General features: G+C 43.1%; 3 protein-coding genes and 1 non-coding gene across 17 annotated transcripts in view; all 4 read left to right on the forward strand.

Annotated features, from left to right (window-relative positions):
* The first annotated feature begins 1,711 nt into the window (after positions 1 to 1,711).
* Positions 1,712 to 7,655, forward strand: LOC130528563 (elongation factor 2). Its single transcript, XM_057038087.1, has 13 exons — positions 1,712 to 1,860; positions 2,973 to 3,187; positions 3,627 to 3,808; positions 3,973 to 4,184; positions 4,274 to 4,452; positions 4,534 to 4,639; positions 5,186 to 5,438; positions 5,525 to 5,720; positions 5,796 to 6,162; positions 6,260 to 6,613; positions 6,707 to 6,889; positions 7,059 to 7,191; positions 7,311 to 7,655. Exons 1-13 carry the CDS (start codon positions 1,858 to 1,860, stop codon positions 7,502 to 7,504), a joined length of 2,577 nt encoding a protein of 858 aa, XP_056894067.1. The 5' UTR covers positions 1,712 to 1,857; the 3' UTR covers positions 7,505 to 7,655.
* On the forward strand, positions 5,047 to 5,112 carry LOC130529375 (small nucleolar RNA SNORD37). The gene has a single exon (XR_008951570.1). It is a non-coding gene; the product is annotated as a small nucleolar RNA SNORD37 (small nucleolar RNA).
* Positions 7,656 to 8,172: 517 nt separating the features above from the next.
* Positions 8,173 to 11,548, forward strand: hmg20b (high mobility group 20B). Its single transcript, XM_057038088.1, is given in 9 exon segments — positions 8,173 to 8,328; positions 8,625 to 8,735; positions 8,901 to 9,101; positions 9,207 to 9,327; positions 9,408 to 9,451; positions 9,533 to 9,599; positions 9,763 to 9,978; positions 10,249 to 10,381; positions 10,623 to 11,548. Coding segments are annotated over 8 exon segments (876 nt in total). The 5' UTR covers positions 8,173 to 8,328; positions 8,625 to 8,654; the 3' UTR covers positions 10,636 to 11,548.
* Positions 11,549 to 12,431: 883 nt separating this feature from the next.
* unc13a (unc-13 homolog A (C. elegans)) overlaps positions 12,432 to 15,898 on the forward strand; it is a 29,539-nt gene continuing 26,072 nt past the window's right edge. For 9 of the 14 annotated variants that reach the window (XM_057038311.1, XM_057038313.1, XM_057038312.1 and 6 more), the window contains exon 1: positions 12,434 to 12,817. In XM_057038311.1, the coding sequence (XP_056894291.1) occupies positions 12,796 to 12,817 (22 nt within the window). In that variant the 5' untranslated portion in view covers positions 12,434 to 12,795. Of the gene's footprint in view, positions 12,818 to 15,898 lie in introns of all 14 variants that reach the window. The other 5 variants (XM_057038307.1, XM_057038309.1, XM_057038308.1 and 2 more) reach the window with 2 other exon arrangements.

A 15,898-nucleotide genomic window follows, 5' to 3' on the forward strand; every position in this document is an offset into this window, starting at 1 on the left:
TTTGTTCGTTGCCAGTTGTGGCATCACGCTGACAGCAAGTCTGACAGTTAAATTGGGGTAGTAAACTTTGATAAGAACAACGGACAGAATGAGAAGGCCTGTGTAAATATTAGCTCCTTGAATCACAGAGTTCCTTTTACCCTTCTCTGTCCGCCCTGGATCCATTTCAAGGAGATCCGCCTTTAGTTACTATAGCATCCAAATCGATTCCTCCAACCTTCCCAAACTAACAGCATCATATAATCATCCACATTCTGAATTTTAGCGCAGCTTTTATGTGAGAGACTTTTCATGTCACATGTGAACTATAATGTTGATCCAGATCAAAATATTTCATTTATAATTTCAAATTAGTGTGGAAATCCTATAAAGAGGAGTCCTCCATTATTCTTTAATCACACCTTTCCTACCACTACTCCTACTACTTCTACTACTACTACTGCTCCTACTATTACAATAATAATAATAATAATAATAATATAATAATAATAATAATAATAATAATAATAATAATAATAATCTAGGAGGTTTGTTCTTATATAGTGATCTGATCATGTAGTTTACTGGATGGAAATAGTGATGTTGGAACATGTATAGTAACTCTATGCTGCCATCTGCTGGATATCAGCCAACAGTGACTTAAAAATCCAACGACAAGTTGGGGGGGGGGGGGGGAAATCAGGTAACATTACCAGATTACAAGCGACTCAACTTAAATTGTTCTTGGAAGCTGATGTGTTTATTCCAAAGTAATCATTTCTGGTTTGGCTCTGACAGCTAAAATGATGTCCTCCTGTCTCTCATCTATGGTATTTTCCACAGCTCCTGCCATTATGAAGGACCCACACCATCCCTCCAGCAGGCGCTTTACATCTGGTAGAAAGTTGTAAAACTGGACAAACGCAGCAGGTTTCTGCATCGACCTCCTTCCAAATAGCACTTGGTAGTAGCTGCACCATGAGAAAAAGGGGGAAAGGGATTGAAGTACAAGAACAAACAATGATTTTGCGCTTGAATTCATAACAACAGACACGCAGACCTCAGCACAATACCTCACGCACTGTGTTTGCAGACAGCAGAGTTGAGACTGTGAGCAGCAGAACTGGTCATCGATACCCTGCTGTCATCCCTGCAGGAGATATACAGGCAGAGCTGTAGATACAGGTCGCCTTTTCCCTCCTCACAGTACATTTACCTTCTGTATATGTTTCTGTATTGCCCAGTTTTTTCCGACACATTACATTTAATATAAACTGTATTATTCCATTTCTTTTTATCTAATATGTTGTACAGAGCTTCTGAATGCTGGTGTCTTCTCAAATGTATTGACAGATGCAAATTAGTGCCCTGGTTTTATGTATTTTTAATGTATTTTTAGGCATAAAATAAATCTGATTATATTCAATTCTACCAAACTGAACTCTTCTCAGGAATATTCTTCCTGTACTAAACAAAATTGGTATCATATAAACTCAAACATATCGTAGACAGACCGCTAAACTATTATTCCCAGAGGGAAATTAAGCTTATCTCTCTCACACACGCACGCACACACACACACACGCACAGGTATACGCAGTACACACGAGCGATCTGCTCTTCAACTACCAGCGCGTTATTTACATTTAAAACAGTCCTAATAATATTTTAGGGGGAATTTGATCGACATTTAGAGTTCCACAAAACGTAACATCCCGGTACGTCGCTGCGTCAGCACGCACGTGCATTACGCACGCCTTATAAAGCCCTGCTTTCTGACGTCAGCTGCCTCTTCCCTGCCTGTGCCCTCGTGTGGTGGGCAGTGTAAAACTTCAAGTGTCTTTTCGCCATTAAGCGAATCTTAAACCATCCGTCAAAATGGTGAGTGTTTTTACATTCCGTTGCGTAGATTATGGGTTACTGAACTCTTAAAGTGCGCGTGGTGGTATTATAAATGTCGTATTTGTGTGTTTTTGCGCTATCGTGTTACATTCATGACGGTCCATGGGCTAGGCTTTGATCAAAATGGCAGCGACGCTCTTGTGTAATGGGGCCGTTTTCAGCTGTTTTCATCTTAAATTCAAGGCTAAATGGTTGTTGTGTGGTTTCCGTGCCGAAATAAGTCGCGTTCGAACCCTTTGACATGTTGCGTTACAATTCTTAAAGGTCGAAACGCCTAATGTAGGATGACGACATGGTGTTGCGTCGTTGCTTAACGCGCCGGAGCATCTATATGGATATTTCTGTCAGGATTTTGGCGATGACAACCCAAGTTAAATAGCGTTAAGGGTGTTGAGTGTTGTCTGCTGGGATCAGCGGTGACGCATTGAAACCATTATTGGGTATTGCGGTCATTTGCCGGCACTGCGTATTCGTGGCCTTACCGGCTAGTTCGACCCGCGCGCTAGCATTAGCATTAGCGTGTTGTCAAAGTCCGGACACGTGGCTCTTCTGCGTCCACGTATCGCGCGCCCTCTTACAATTATTCAACCAAACATTATTAAATCGACCGAAGTTGAGTTTCCTATTTGAGCAAGCATCTGGAGATGGTGGTTTAAAGGGAGCGTGTCTGGTGATTACAGATGAGGCCCCAGCCATATCTATGGCTGCGCCGCTACGCCCAGTAACCGTCGGAACCTCGTCTTACTTGGTCAGGACACTTGAATCCTTAGTGCGTCAAACAGCAAAACAGAGTTCCTTTTTTGGGGAGGCGTGAGCCATAAATGACGATGACGACCGTAACTATTGGTACATCGATGCGTTGCACATAAGTGGATTTTAACTTGGAGCCTTTATTAATGGCCTGTATTTTACTGTAGACAGTGATTGGTTTGAATATTGCCCTTTTAATTTTGTGGAGAGACGAGATCCCGCTGCAAAACCTGTCAGTAGTTGCCATCTGAATTAACTGTAAATAAAATGTATGGACTCTCAACGGCCAGTATGGTAGTTGCGTTGTGACAGAGTATTAATTTTATCTCTCCACTCCTCAGGTGAACTTCACAGTCGACCAGATCCGTGCCATCATGGACAAGAAGGCCAACATCCGTAACATGTCTGTGATCGCGCACGTCGATCATGGAAAGTCAACTCTGACCGATTCGCTTGTGTCAAAGGCTGGAATCATTGCCTCAGCTCGTGCCGGAGAGACTCGTTTCACCGACACACGCAAAGACGAACAGGAGCGTTGCATTACCATCAAATCCACGTAAGTGTCCAGTTAGATTTCTCAGCGGGAATTATAAACTGCCCAGTTTGTCATTTGACACAGTGCAAAACACAGGTCATGAGGCCAGCATTGTGGGGTTAGAACGGTCTCTGCATCACCGGTAGATTCTCGTCAACCTGTTATTTCTTTTTTTTAAAGATGAAAATAGACATTTATTAGCTTGTAAAAGATCTTAGTCCGGGGTCAGCTCACCGATAGTGAAGCACCTGTGCTCCCATCACTAAGTTCATTCCAGTTTTCCCTGAATATTAAACAACCTTCCACATCAGTAGTTGTCTTTTTGTCTGGGATGGTGTTGTGTAGGGTTACGATGTTGCGTTGATTGTTGTGAGGGCTGGAGTGCTGTTCCTTTTGTGAGGATTTTAGGTTTTTGCGATTGCTGTTTTCTCTGGTTTACTTTTGTTGTCCTTGTTTATAGCGCCATCTCCCTGTTCTATGAGCTGGCTGAAAATGATCTGGCTTTCATTAAGCAAGACAAGGATGGCTCTGGCTTCTTGATCAACCTGATTGATTCACCAGGACACGTGGACTTCTCGTCTGAAGTTACTGCTGCTCTTCGTGTTACTGACGGTGCTCTGGTTGTAGTCGACTGCGTCTCTGGTAAGAATATAGCCATGTTGAAAACATACAATTGCTAACCTGTCATTCTTGTCTTTTAACACATTTTTTTTCCTGCATTTGCTGTATTGGCATCACAGCATGTACATGGTAATTTCTGAAATTTAAACTGTTCTACAGTAAATTAATTTCATTGTTACCCACAGGCGTGTGTGTACAAACTGAGACAGTGCTCCGTCAGGCCATTGGTGAGCGTATCAAGCCAGTTCTGATGATGAACAAGATGGACCGTGCCTTGTTGGAGTTGCAGCTTGAACCTGAAGACTTGTACCAAACCTTCCAGCGTATTGTTGAGAGTGTCAATGTCATCATCTGTACCTACGGAGAAGTCGAAACCGGACCTATGGGCAATGTCATGGTGAGAAGGAAACGGGTTTACACTCTTTTGCCCAAAGTCAGTTTTTGATTAGCCAAGTGACATTGTCGTGATGTTTTCAATGCTACTAGGTTGAGCCAGTTTGTGGTACAGTTGGCTTTGGATCTGGACTCCATGGCTGGGCATTCACGCTGAAGCAGTTTGCTGAGATGTATACATCAAAGATGCTTGCCAAGGGAGCTGATAAGATGACAGCAACTGAACGTTGCCAGAAGGTGGAAGACATGATGAAGAAACTCTGGGGTGATAGGTCAGTCTTAATAAATACATGGCCCCAGTTATGAGGCATTGTTTGGTTGCATTTCTGAAATACTATACCACATCACACTAGGTACTATGATGCAAAGAACGGAAAGTTTCTCAAGACTAGTACTGCAGCGGATGGCACCAAGCTCCCCCGTACATTTGTTGCACTTGTCCTGGACCCAATCTTCAAGGTAACAAATATTTAACAAAACTATTTGTCAGCCTCGTAATATAAAGTCCAGTGTCATTTATTTACTGCAGAAATGTACATTACTTTAGATGGTCATCAACGCAGACCTGAGGTCCCCATCTTTGTTTTTGTAATAAAAAGGCAAACTCAACACCCAGCTGGGTCTGGGTTGATGAGCATCTGGCCTAAGCTTTAATCTTAAGGAATAGTTTGCTGTATTATGTGCCTATAAATATGCTGTAAATGGGTCTTGTATATAATAAAAAGATCTCTTACTTTTTTCTTTCATCGTAAATTCAAAATGCTAACATAAAAATACAAACATGGATCTTAAAGGGCAATAGCTCTGTCAGGTTTTGTTGCATCAGTCTGAAGTTACTTTAGGTTTGATCTCATGTTACTGTGCCTGCAAATGATGAGTTAAACATTCTTCACTTTGACCTGATTGACAGGTGATGATAAATTTGACTGAACCAGGCACGGTTGTTTTTTTTGCTTTTCTTGCGTCTTTGTTGGACTTGGTCACTAAACACAAACTGCCTTTTAGGTTTTCGATGCCATCATGAACTTCAAGAAGGAGGAGACGGCAAAAATGATCCAGAAGCTTGACATCAAGTTGGACTCTGACGATAAGGACAAGGAGGGAAAGCCCCTCCTGAAGGCGGTGATGCGCCGCTGGCTGCCCGCTGGAGACGCTCTTCTGCAGATGATCACCATTCATCTGCCTTCCCCCGTCACTGCCCAGAAGTATCGCTGCGAGTTCCTTTATGAAGGACCTCCAGATGACGATGTTGCCATGGGTAAATATTTTAGTTTGACGGATGCATTACATCTACTGATGCATTTAACACTGTTAATTCAGGGATTTGTGTATTTTTATAATCAGGTATCAAGAACTGTGACTCCAAGGCTCCCCTGATGATTTACATCTCAAAGATGGTCCCCACCAGTGACAAGGGTCGCTTCTATGCATTTGGCCGTGTGTTTTCTGGGTCCGTGTCTACTGGGTTGAAAGTACGCATCATGGGGCCCAACTACGTCCCTGGCAAAAAGGATGACCTCTACACTAAGCCAATCCAGAGGTATGTAATTACGTCTGACTTCATTCTTATATTTTTCATCATTTAAAACTAACTTTGCATAACCTTTTTTGCCAGGACTATTTTGATGATGGGTCGTTATGTTGAGCCCATTGAAGATGTGCCTTGCGGTAACATCGTGGGTCTGGTTGGAGTTGACCAGTATCTCGTCAAAACCGGAACCATCACCACTTACGAGCAGGCACACAACATGAGAGTGATGAAGTTCAGTGTCAGCCCCGTAGTGAGAGTTGCTGTGGAAGTCAAAAATCCTTCAGATCTGCCCAAGCTGGTTGAGGGATTGAAACGTCTGTCCAAGTCTGATCCTATGGTGCAGTGTATCATTGAGGAGTCGGGCGAACATATCGTTGCTGGTGCTGGCGAGTTGCATCTTGAAATCTGTCTGAAGGATTTGGAGGAGGATCATGCTTGCGTTCCACTCAAGGTCAGTAGGCTACTTAAGTTGTGTAGTGTTTTTGCAGTTGTGCACCCAAAATCCTTAAAGTAGATCATTTCTTTATCTGACATTAATTTTCTTTTAGAAATCTGATCCCGTGGTGTCCTACCGAGAGACTGTCTCTGCGGAGTCCAACGTAATGTGTCTGTCAAAGTCTCCCAACAAGCACAACCGTCTGTTCATGAAGGCTCGCCCCTTCGAGGATGGCCTGGCAGAAGACATTGAAAAGGGTGACGTTACCGCTCGCCAGGAGCTCAAGGCCCGTGCCCGTCACCTTGTCGAGAAGCATTCCTGGGAAGTCGGTGAGGCGAGAAAAATTTGGTGCTTTGGGCCTGATGGAACTGGACCAAACTTGTTGGTGGATGTAACCAAGGGAGTCCAGTACCTCAATGAGATCAAGGATAGCGTTGTGGCTGGGTTTCAGTGGGCTGTCAAGGAGGTAAGAGAACAAAGTTTGTTTTTGTTGTTTTTCTTCCCTCAATGTAGAGGTCATCAGCTAGATATGCTAAATTTGTGTAAATGTGATCTCTAGGGTGTTCTGTGTGAAGAGAACATGCGCGCCATCCGCTTTGATATCCACGACGTGACCCTTCACACCGATGCTATTCACCGTGGTGGTGGTCAGATTATTCCAACCGCACGCAGAGCTCTGTACGCATGTGAGCTCACGGCCCAGCCCAAAATTATGGAGCCTGTCTACCTGGTGGAGATCCAGGTAAGTCACATGAGAATTGTATGTTGTGTTTTAGTTGGTTGCGGATTTCAGGAGTAATTTGTTTAAATTGTGAAATGCAGTCGGTGTCACAGAGCTCAGTGCACGAGTTCTGTTCAAACATCCTCACCAAATGTGGTGTTTTGATGTACAAATCTGTCTTTCTTTCCAGTGTCCTGAAACTGCACTGGGTGGAATCTATCAGGTGTTGAACAAGAGGCGTGGTCATCTGTTTGATGACGTTAATATCACAGGAACACCCATGCATCTGGTAAAGGCCTACCTGCCTGTCAATGAATCATTTGGTAAGTTTTCCTGTGTCCCTCGACATTCAACGAAATAATGCTGTCTTTGCTGCTCCTCGAGTCATTACATATACTCTGAGCTGTGGTTTTAATGTCCATTTTGCCCAATTCTTTCCCAGGTTTCACTGCCGACCTTCGTTCCAGCACCGGTGGCCAGGCCTTCCCTCAGTGTGTGTTTGACCATTGGCAGATCCTACCAGGAAATCCATTTGAAGCTGACAGCAAGCCTGGTCTGGTTGTGGCAGAAACACGCAAGCGTAAAGGTCTCAAGGAAGAAATCCCAGCTCTGGACAACTACCTGGACAAATTATAAACACGCGACACCGTCACGACTCTTCCTCATTCCTCTCATCAAATTTAAATCTGGGGCTTGGACTGTACAGAACACAATGAGCACTCTTGGCTAAAAAGATTGATAAATGAACAACATAAAAAATGTAAACAATAAAGGAAAATAAAACCTGCACAGTATATTCTTTGTGTGTGGATTGGGATTGTCCAGCTCAAGCATCTAGTATTGAAATCACAGAACTCTTAAGGAATAGTCTAGATTATTATCCAAAGGTACCAGGTATTAAACTAATGGGGAAACTAGCTAGAGTTAGGACTGCATACTCACATGGCTGATGTGCATTATATTACAGCATTAGCCCTAACCCTTTATATACAAGTAGGGACTTCTACATCGCTTGTTGCAGCCTGGATGGAAGCTATCCCCAGTATGGGAGTGGTGAGCAGCCTCAATGCCACGCTGGCAGTTCTTAACTTTTCAAGTGGCCTCTAATTTCAGCGTTTCTCAACTATAAGATGTTTCACAGCGCTACCTACAGGGGGCGCGTATTTAGTTTTCCGCCATTTTATTTTTAATGTCAATTGCCACTGAGGTACGAAGAAAACTAGCGCCTGCTATTCCTATTAAGGACTTGATTTCGGCACATGTCATTTCTGAATTGGGACCAGAACGAATGGCAACATAACTTTAGGGTGCAAGTTGAGACAAAGTATAAACGTATATCAGTAGACTGCACACAGGATCCAGCTGAACCGATCGGAGCCAGCCAATCACGTCATTTCCTGCTGACCAATCAGACAGCAGATTGGTGTTGACTTCCTGTTTAGCCGAGGACGCTATATCGAGTGAGTTTAAATTGGTTTTTCAAAAAGAAAAAATATCAATGTAATTTTTCGGCTACGGGGGTTAATGAATAATGTGTGGTGCAAATACTTACGTTTTCTCGCGTTTTCCGTTATTCTACAATTTACGTTGACCCGATCGCGTGAGAGCTGACTAATGCGACCAGTTAGCCGCGCTGAAGTGCTAATAGTTGCAATAGCACCCCGTGATACAACGGAATTCAATTTTAAATGTTCTGCTTTCTTCCATAACGGGAATTGGTCTTTTTAGCACACAATTCTCATTTTGTGATCCTAAGCTTTAAGAAAACTGTTCCAAGGCGAAGATCATGGGAGGGATCAAACAAGAGCAGACTGATGTTGCACAGCAGCCCAGACCGTCACATTCAGCTGATCAACGAGCTGATGAGGTGGGTGCTGGTCCATCCATCAACACACCTAATGTCTTCAACTATTATATATATATATATATATATAAAAATCTGTTCAAATTCAGTGAATAAAATAGTTGATTACGCTATTTTATGTTACTAGTTCTCTGCTGCAGCTGATCATATTACTTCCTATTGTTATAGCCGAAAAAGAGAGGCTGGCCAAAGGGGAAGAAAAGAAAGAAGGTGTTGCCAAATGGCCCCAAGGCTCCAGTGACTGGATACGTCCGCTTTCTGAATGAACGTCGAGAGCACATGTGAGCTCGCTACCCTGACCTACCCTTCCCAGAAATCACCAAGAGACTGGGGGCCGAGTGGACACGGTTATCCCAGAGTGATAAACAGGTGCAGGGATTGTTTGCTAGATATGTGCTTGTTATACTTTTGGTTAATATAAAACACATCATTTTAAAGTTTTCATGTTTCTGGGCGTCCTGGGGGGATTCACAGCGTTATCTGGATGAGGCGGAGCGGGAGAAGATGCAGTATGCCCAAGAACTTAAGGAATATCAGCAGACTGAGGCTTATCACATCACCAGTGCTAACATACATGACAAGAGGATTAAAAAAGGTGAGGGACCAATTTGGTTTTTGCGTACTTTCGGTGCCATGTGAGCAATAATATGCATATAATTTTCTTTTTTTTTTCAGAAGATGCCAACAGTATTGGCGGTTTAGAGTCCTCTTTTTCAAAGGTATTGTGCACATTTTGTCTTGTTGCTATAGTATCTGCATTTTCTCGTGGCTGTGCAGCTGAAATGTGTGGTGTGTTTTAGGGCTCTGATCTCTCGAACAGATTCGATATGCCAATCTTCACGGAAGAGTTCCTGGATCAGAACAAAGGTAGAAAGAGGAATCTGTCAGTCTTTTCTCGCCTAATCATGCTTGAATATTAAGCCTACATTTAAAGTGTTTGTACAAGTTTCTCCAGTTTAACAACAAATACCTCACATAATCTTCTTTAAAAACCCGGTTTTTCCTCTTTCCTCTATTTCTGCCATTTCAGCTCGAGAGGCTGAGTTGCGCCGGCTTCGTAAGGCCAACATTGAGTTTGAAGAGCAGAACAGAGTGCTCCAGAGGCACATTAAAGACATGTACAATGCTAAAGAGAGGCTGGAGGCTGAACTGGGAATGGATGAGAAACGAACCCAAGCTCTTCACCAACACTTGTTGACCATTAAACAGACTCTGGTCAGCAGTCTGTCAACAGTTCCCCTACCAGGTCAGCAGTCCGGCGTCGCTGTTAAATAGAAGTGTGAGAGTAAAATGAAGGCAAAGCAGCAATGTGTTAAAATGTACTCCTATGGGATCGTTTTGTTTGTTTTTACCTCACACTACGAACGCCCCTGTAATTTTACTGTTTGTAAAGAAAATATCTCAAATCAATCCCTTTGATACGCGTTCATATTTCTTTTTACACCGATTTTCAAAGAACTGGGGGCATGAGAGTATTTAAATTGTTTGGACTCAGCTATTTTGTCTTTTTGAACAGGTACGGGCGAGACAGCGTCTCTTGGAAACCTGGATTCATATCTGAGTCGTCTCAGTGGAGTGCTGGAGGGAAACCCACACAAGCATCGTGCACTGGTCAGCCAGCTCTGTGAAGTTCTCGCCCACCTGGACAGGTAAGTCCTAACTGCCTGATGTGGTGGTGCAGTGGTTAGTACAGCGAGAAGGTCCCGTGCTGGTGTCCCACTGGGGCCTGGGGGGGCGCGTCTGTGTACTTTTTTGCTGTATTTGTATACAGTTTAATGCCCCTGTTGCTGTGTATGAAATAACTCTTCGAATCACTGGTTGATGCAACGCAAACTTTGCTTTATAAAGTTACCAGTGCATTTATTGCCATATGTTTTGATTCATGACTAGTGACAAGTTATGAGGAGCCTTCGGCTGGAGACCCCAACGTTTGTTTGATGATGCCTCGGTGGTCCTGGGTCGAGTCGGTGCCGTTCACCACAATATGCGGAAATCTCAAGGACGGAATAAAGACGAGGGTACAAACAATTATACCTCTTCTCTATGAATATGTGTGTTCTTTCCACAGAATATATATCTTCATGTACACTATCAAGTGGTGAGTGTGTCCAAACGGGTCAGAATTTCCTAAAATGTCTTGTAATTTTAACTTTTCACTGTTTTGTGCGTTGTAACTTTCGAGTACCTTTTAACCATAGTGTGTAGTGTTAACACTTACCACATGGCCAAGAAGACGGGATATTAAATCTGCTTCTGTAGCTTTGTTTGATATATCAGGAAGGGTTGAAAATGAAATGATGCTTCTACGTGTTTTTTTGTTTTGTTTTTTTACATTGGTGACTTATTGAACAGACGGGCCATGTCTTGTGAATATTATGTATTTGTGCAGCGTTTTCTGAAATGCTTATAAACATGCACAGAAAATGTCTTCAATAAATGAATGAATGTTTGTAATTCTTTAATTTTGATTTTTTATGGCTGTTAGAGAACCCTGTATTACTGCTATTAATGAAAGTTTTATTAGTATTTCAAAGCAGAATCTAACTAGTAATTACATTTTCCTCTCCAGAAGGCGGCCATGGTTGTTGATGGCTGGCCATTTTCCTAAATTGTTGAACTTTTGTCTAAAATGGTTCTAGAGGGTTTTTTGTTTGTTTTTGTTTTTTAACTTAATTTCCAGGAATTATTTTCAAACCTTCTGAAATGCTGAGTGGTCAGATGTCTGATGGTTCTCTCTTTGTGATGCAGCAAAGTTTGTGATTTGTTGCTTAATACAGTTTAAAAACTTTAGAATAAATTTACACAAAGTCAATGAATTTTGTTGAAGCAGACTAGTCGTGGTCTTTTCTGCTTTGAGGCAACTGTGTATTATGTATGCAGCATCTACAAATTATGCTCCAGTTCTTGAATATACATCGAGGACAATATAAACCGATCCACAAATGCTGGTGTCTGCTTACGACTCTTATCAAAGACTGTGGCAAGTGCTCAATTATCTTCTTGCCCAAATTGAAGCAGGACCATCCATCTTATACACACATGGGCCAAATTTAGAATTGGGAATTGTATCGATTTCTCTCTCTCTCAATCAGGTAAAGTTCTTCTGACCTCAACTAGCTTTAATGTAATGTGCTATGTTTACCATGCCAAATGCCACTGTTTTCTACACCAGCGCAGTCGGGTTGATTTTCCGTTAACATATTCCACAACGTCGGTGGCATTTTTGTTGGAGAATCGACAAATATGCATTTGTGTTCTGTAGGTGTTGCGGACTATGCTGTAGTGATGCAATGTGTCCAGCAGGGGGAGCTGCTGCCTATGTCTAAACTCGGGGAGCTTTATTTCTCAAGATTAAAGTAATGGCAACTTTGTTTAACTTGATTACAACTTACTCAAAGTTTGATAATAAGTCATGCCGAGGGATAAGTGCCCGGTAGATTTTGTGGAAATATATTTATTTATACACATGAGCGCTAAATCTATCCTGAATTTTAACTGCAAAATGAAAATAGTTCCACTCACAAAACTAGTGCGTAACTCGCCGTGATGTTTGCAAACGATTGATTTATTACCACCCATGCGTTTAAACCAAGTTTTTCGTAGAAAGAAATCTCCGGAAAAGCCCGGATGCTAATAGGCTAATAAGCTAATTGTGTGGTCGAGCATCTCTGGCAGCGCCGCCTCTGACGTCACGAGCAGGGGGAGCGCGCACGAGCCGTGGTGCTGAGGCTGAACAAGATGGCTGTGTGTGTGGGGACGGAGAGCTGAGAGGAGGAGACAACTCTCGTTTCGGCACAGACGCGACGCAAAGCAGCCGAGAGAGCAGAGCGACGCCGTCTTCCACCGCGAAAGTGCGAAGGGTCTTTTTTTCCCCCTTCCTCTTCTTTGCCCCAGTAGTTCTGCCAGGCGTGACGAGCCTCCGTCGGGCATCGTCTGGGAGGCGAGGCGGCGCTCCATCCCCAGGACCCAGCGTTCATTCTCCGGCTTTATGTTTCTCGCACACATTGGCTCGGTTAGAGAAGCTGAGGAAGCTGGACCCTTGTTCTAGAGACGCCTTTGAGAGATGTCATTGTTGTGTGTTGGAGGTAAGGCAACATTAAAACCACATGACTTATAGTGGAAGAGGTCTTGGGGGGGTTTATGTGGAGGCTTTACATTCCATCAAAATTTGCAACAGCCATTTTGCCCGAGAATTCTCATATTTAGAATGATTTTCCATTACAGCAGTAAGGCTGAGATTTAGCGTGATTTAGGGACACACTTGGCATACGTGCACTTTTGGCTGTTGTTTTAAAATATTGTAAAACTAGGTTTTAACTCCCTGGTGCAGATGTTCATACATAACTGCATGAGGCTTATCAAAAGGTTCATACAGTAACTTAAGAACACCAACATTCATCAATTATGCATTGTTGCATCCCCGAAAAGACACTTAAAACATGGTTGGATCACCTTTTGATTTGATTCTGGACGGACTATTTCGTACATTCAGTTAGTCAGCTGGTCATTTTTAGGTATACGCTTGCTGAGCCATATCTGACAACCTGGAGCAGCCCTGTATGATTCCACCTCTCGTTTTTATTGTTGTCAGTGCTCATTGCCACTTAATGTCTCTTTGCAGCACCCGTCATCTTGCAACAGGCTAATCAGTGAGTCATTAGACCACATGACTCTTCATTAGCTTCAACCTTTAGACTCCGCTACCAACCAAAGGCCTTTCCCCTGTTAAACTTCACTAATAAGGGATTTCTTTACGTCCAGCGTCTGGATTTCTTAGCGTGATGCACATTGAGACGCATGTGTTCGTTCACAAATATTCACATTGATCATTGTGTATGTTTCTCCCTTAAAGATAAGAGATTAATCAAGGCGACTTAATGGCCATTTGACCACTGTTGCATAAGATATGTTGTCCATCAGATATGTTGGCTATTTCTTCCCCCTGAGAAGCTGCACATTGCATCACTTGGAGTTTAAATGGATGAAAATATGAGTGATGATACAAGGATTTTATCAGTTTGTTATTTGGTTTAATCAAGGATTCTAATTTTTAATCAGTTTGTTTGGTAACACTAACCAAGACTATTGTTACCGACCCGTCGGTCTTTGGGGAAATTCTTCCCAGAGAGGTTTGGGGGCTTGTTGTGTACACAGGTGATGGCACAAATGTCACTTTTGAAATTCAGGCAGTTTTCTGATTCCTCCATGTCCCGATGCCTCGTTGGCATAGCAACCCCAACAGCGCTTTAGATCTCTGCTGGGTGTTGGACCTGAAGCTGAATTATTAGGCGGAGCTTCCGAGGAATCTGTGAGGAAGTTCATGCCCCTTTACAGAATGGTGGTAGAGAGTAACCCCAAAATATGCACCGTTGGAGCGTCACCCACATTGAGCCAGCAGCTGCAGCCCCGATCTGCCGCCAGTTCCCAGATCACATCAGTGGGACCATGTGTTGCTGGTAAACCTCCTCAAAGTAGATGCTATTCACAGAGCTGGCAGCTCCAACAGCAAGGCTGTTTCAGCGAAGCAGCTGAGTGTAAGCTGTCCAAATACCAGGAGCCAGTGGATCAGTGCCAAATGAGTGGCTGGGAGCCTACCGAGGTGGGACCTAGAGGCTCTGCTGACCCGTGACCCTCGCTTGTTTTTTCTTTTGCTGTTTCTTGGTGGAGATGTCTTTGGAGGATTTTTTGCGCTAAATACAGAGATGGAGAGAGTAGCACCATAATAACTGAACATTTATAGTGTTTTTAATTAATTGTATGCCTATAGATCATGAGAAAAGCACCCAGCAACACACTGTTGTTTGTTGTTTATTTTCCTTCTTTTCACAAGGGTCTGGCTTTGTAGCTTCTCACTATACTGTGGTTTTAGTCTCTAATGATTATTACTTGGCAACTACCAACAAACCACATTTTTTGTCAGTGTGTCATTAGCATCATCAATGCACACCCAACAGTGATGCAGTTGTGTGACTGCGCAGCGTCTTTTAAGTCATTAACTTGACATTTGCTTCAGTATTTCCCCGCCTGCAGGTTTGTATTGTTGTTCCCCGTCTGATGTGCGCGCTCTTTGAAAGCCTTTTATTAAAATATCTCGGCAAATAAAAGTCCCCCTTTAGCTGCTCTGCACCAGGCCGGGATTGAATGCATAAAAAAGGATCGGGATTCCGCATTTACTGGCGCGGGCACTTGACATTTTCTGGCGAGGCTTTGCAGAAAATATATTGCACCTTTTATCGGCATCCTTCCTCCCCTTCTACTGTAGCTGCAGTTAAGTCTGATGCCTGTGAGCTGTGAGTTCTCCCCAACACCGCCACCTCTGCTCATCTGCACACTCACACACCCCTTTCAGCCCCCCCCCGAACCACCGAAGTGGTTATTTTTAGTGTTGGGGATGCAGCTCTCTGCCCACATCCGGCTGCACAGAGAGATTAATGGAGCAAGAGAGAAAGAGAAACGGATTGCACGTGCATGCATGCCACATGGATGGGGAAGCTTGTAGGAAGCTTGGGGGGGGCGAGGGTTGGCTGAGGATGAGTAGAGGACAGTGTGTGTGAGAGGAAGACTTGATGAGGATGCATTTGCCCAAATCTGTCTTTCCCAAAGAAATTGTCCATCTAAATGTAAGCGGTAACCCTGATTCCTGGGCTTTACTCCCATGATGCTAATTTACAAAGCAGTTGACTCTAAACAGGGCAGAATATGCTTTTGTGTGCATTTATGACCCTCTCATTAGGTTTATTGCACCCCTCATGATGCATGACACTGGCTCATTTTCATCAGCCTTGATAAAATAGATTTGATGTTATTATTTGCTGTATTTGATGTTTTTACTGTATGTTTCCTGAAACGTAACGTTGGTGGGAAAGGGATCAGAGCTGAGAGTATTATTAGCTCTTTGCTGAATATGGGATGCTGAGAAGCAGCAGGCTGCTGGGTTAAATGAATAATAAATAGGCTGCTGACATCACTGGTGTTAAAAGTCACCTCCTCTACTGCACAAGACACTTCACTCGCTCCATGTCTTCTCCAATTCCCACCCATCAAAAATACAAGCACACATCGTCTAGATACAACAAGACTTTTTTTTGGGAACATTAGCTTTTTCTTACTACTTTCTACTACAACTATCAGTGTATTTTCAAGTTTCAAATATGCTTCTGTAAACA

Source organism: Takifugu flavidus, chromosome 7, assembly GCF_003711565.1.
Source record: "Takifugu flavidus isolate HTHZ2018 chromosome 7, ASM371156v2, whole genome shotgun sequence".
NCBI classification, from domain to species: Eukaryota; Metazoa; Chordata; class Actinopteri; order Tetraodontiformes; family Tetraodontidae; genus Takifugu; species Takifugu flavidus.

Excerpts from the sequence above, each read along its gene's own strand:
- LOC130528563 (XM_057038087.1), top strand. Across the intron at positions 6,890-7,058 it reads TCTACCTGGTGGAGATCCAG|TGTCCTGAAACTGCACTGGG; the intron begins GTAAGTCACATG and ends CTTTCTTTCCAG. Across the intron at positions 7,192-7,310 it reads GCCTGTCAATGAATCATTTG|GTTTCACTGCCGACCTTCGT; the intron begins GTAAGTTTTCCT and ends ATTCTTTCCCAG.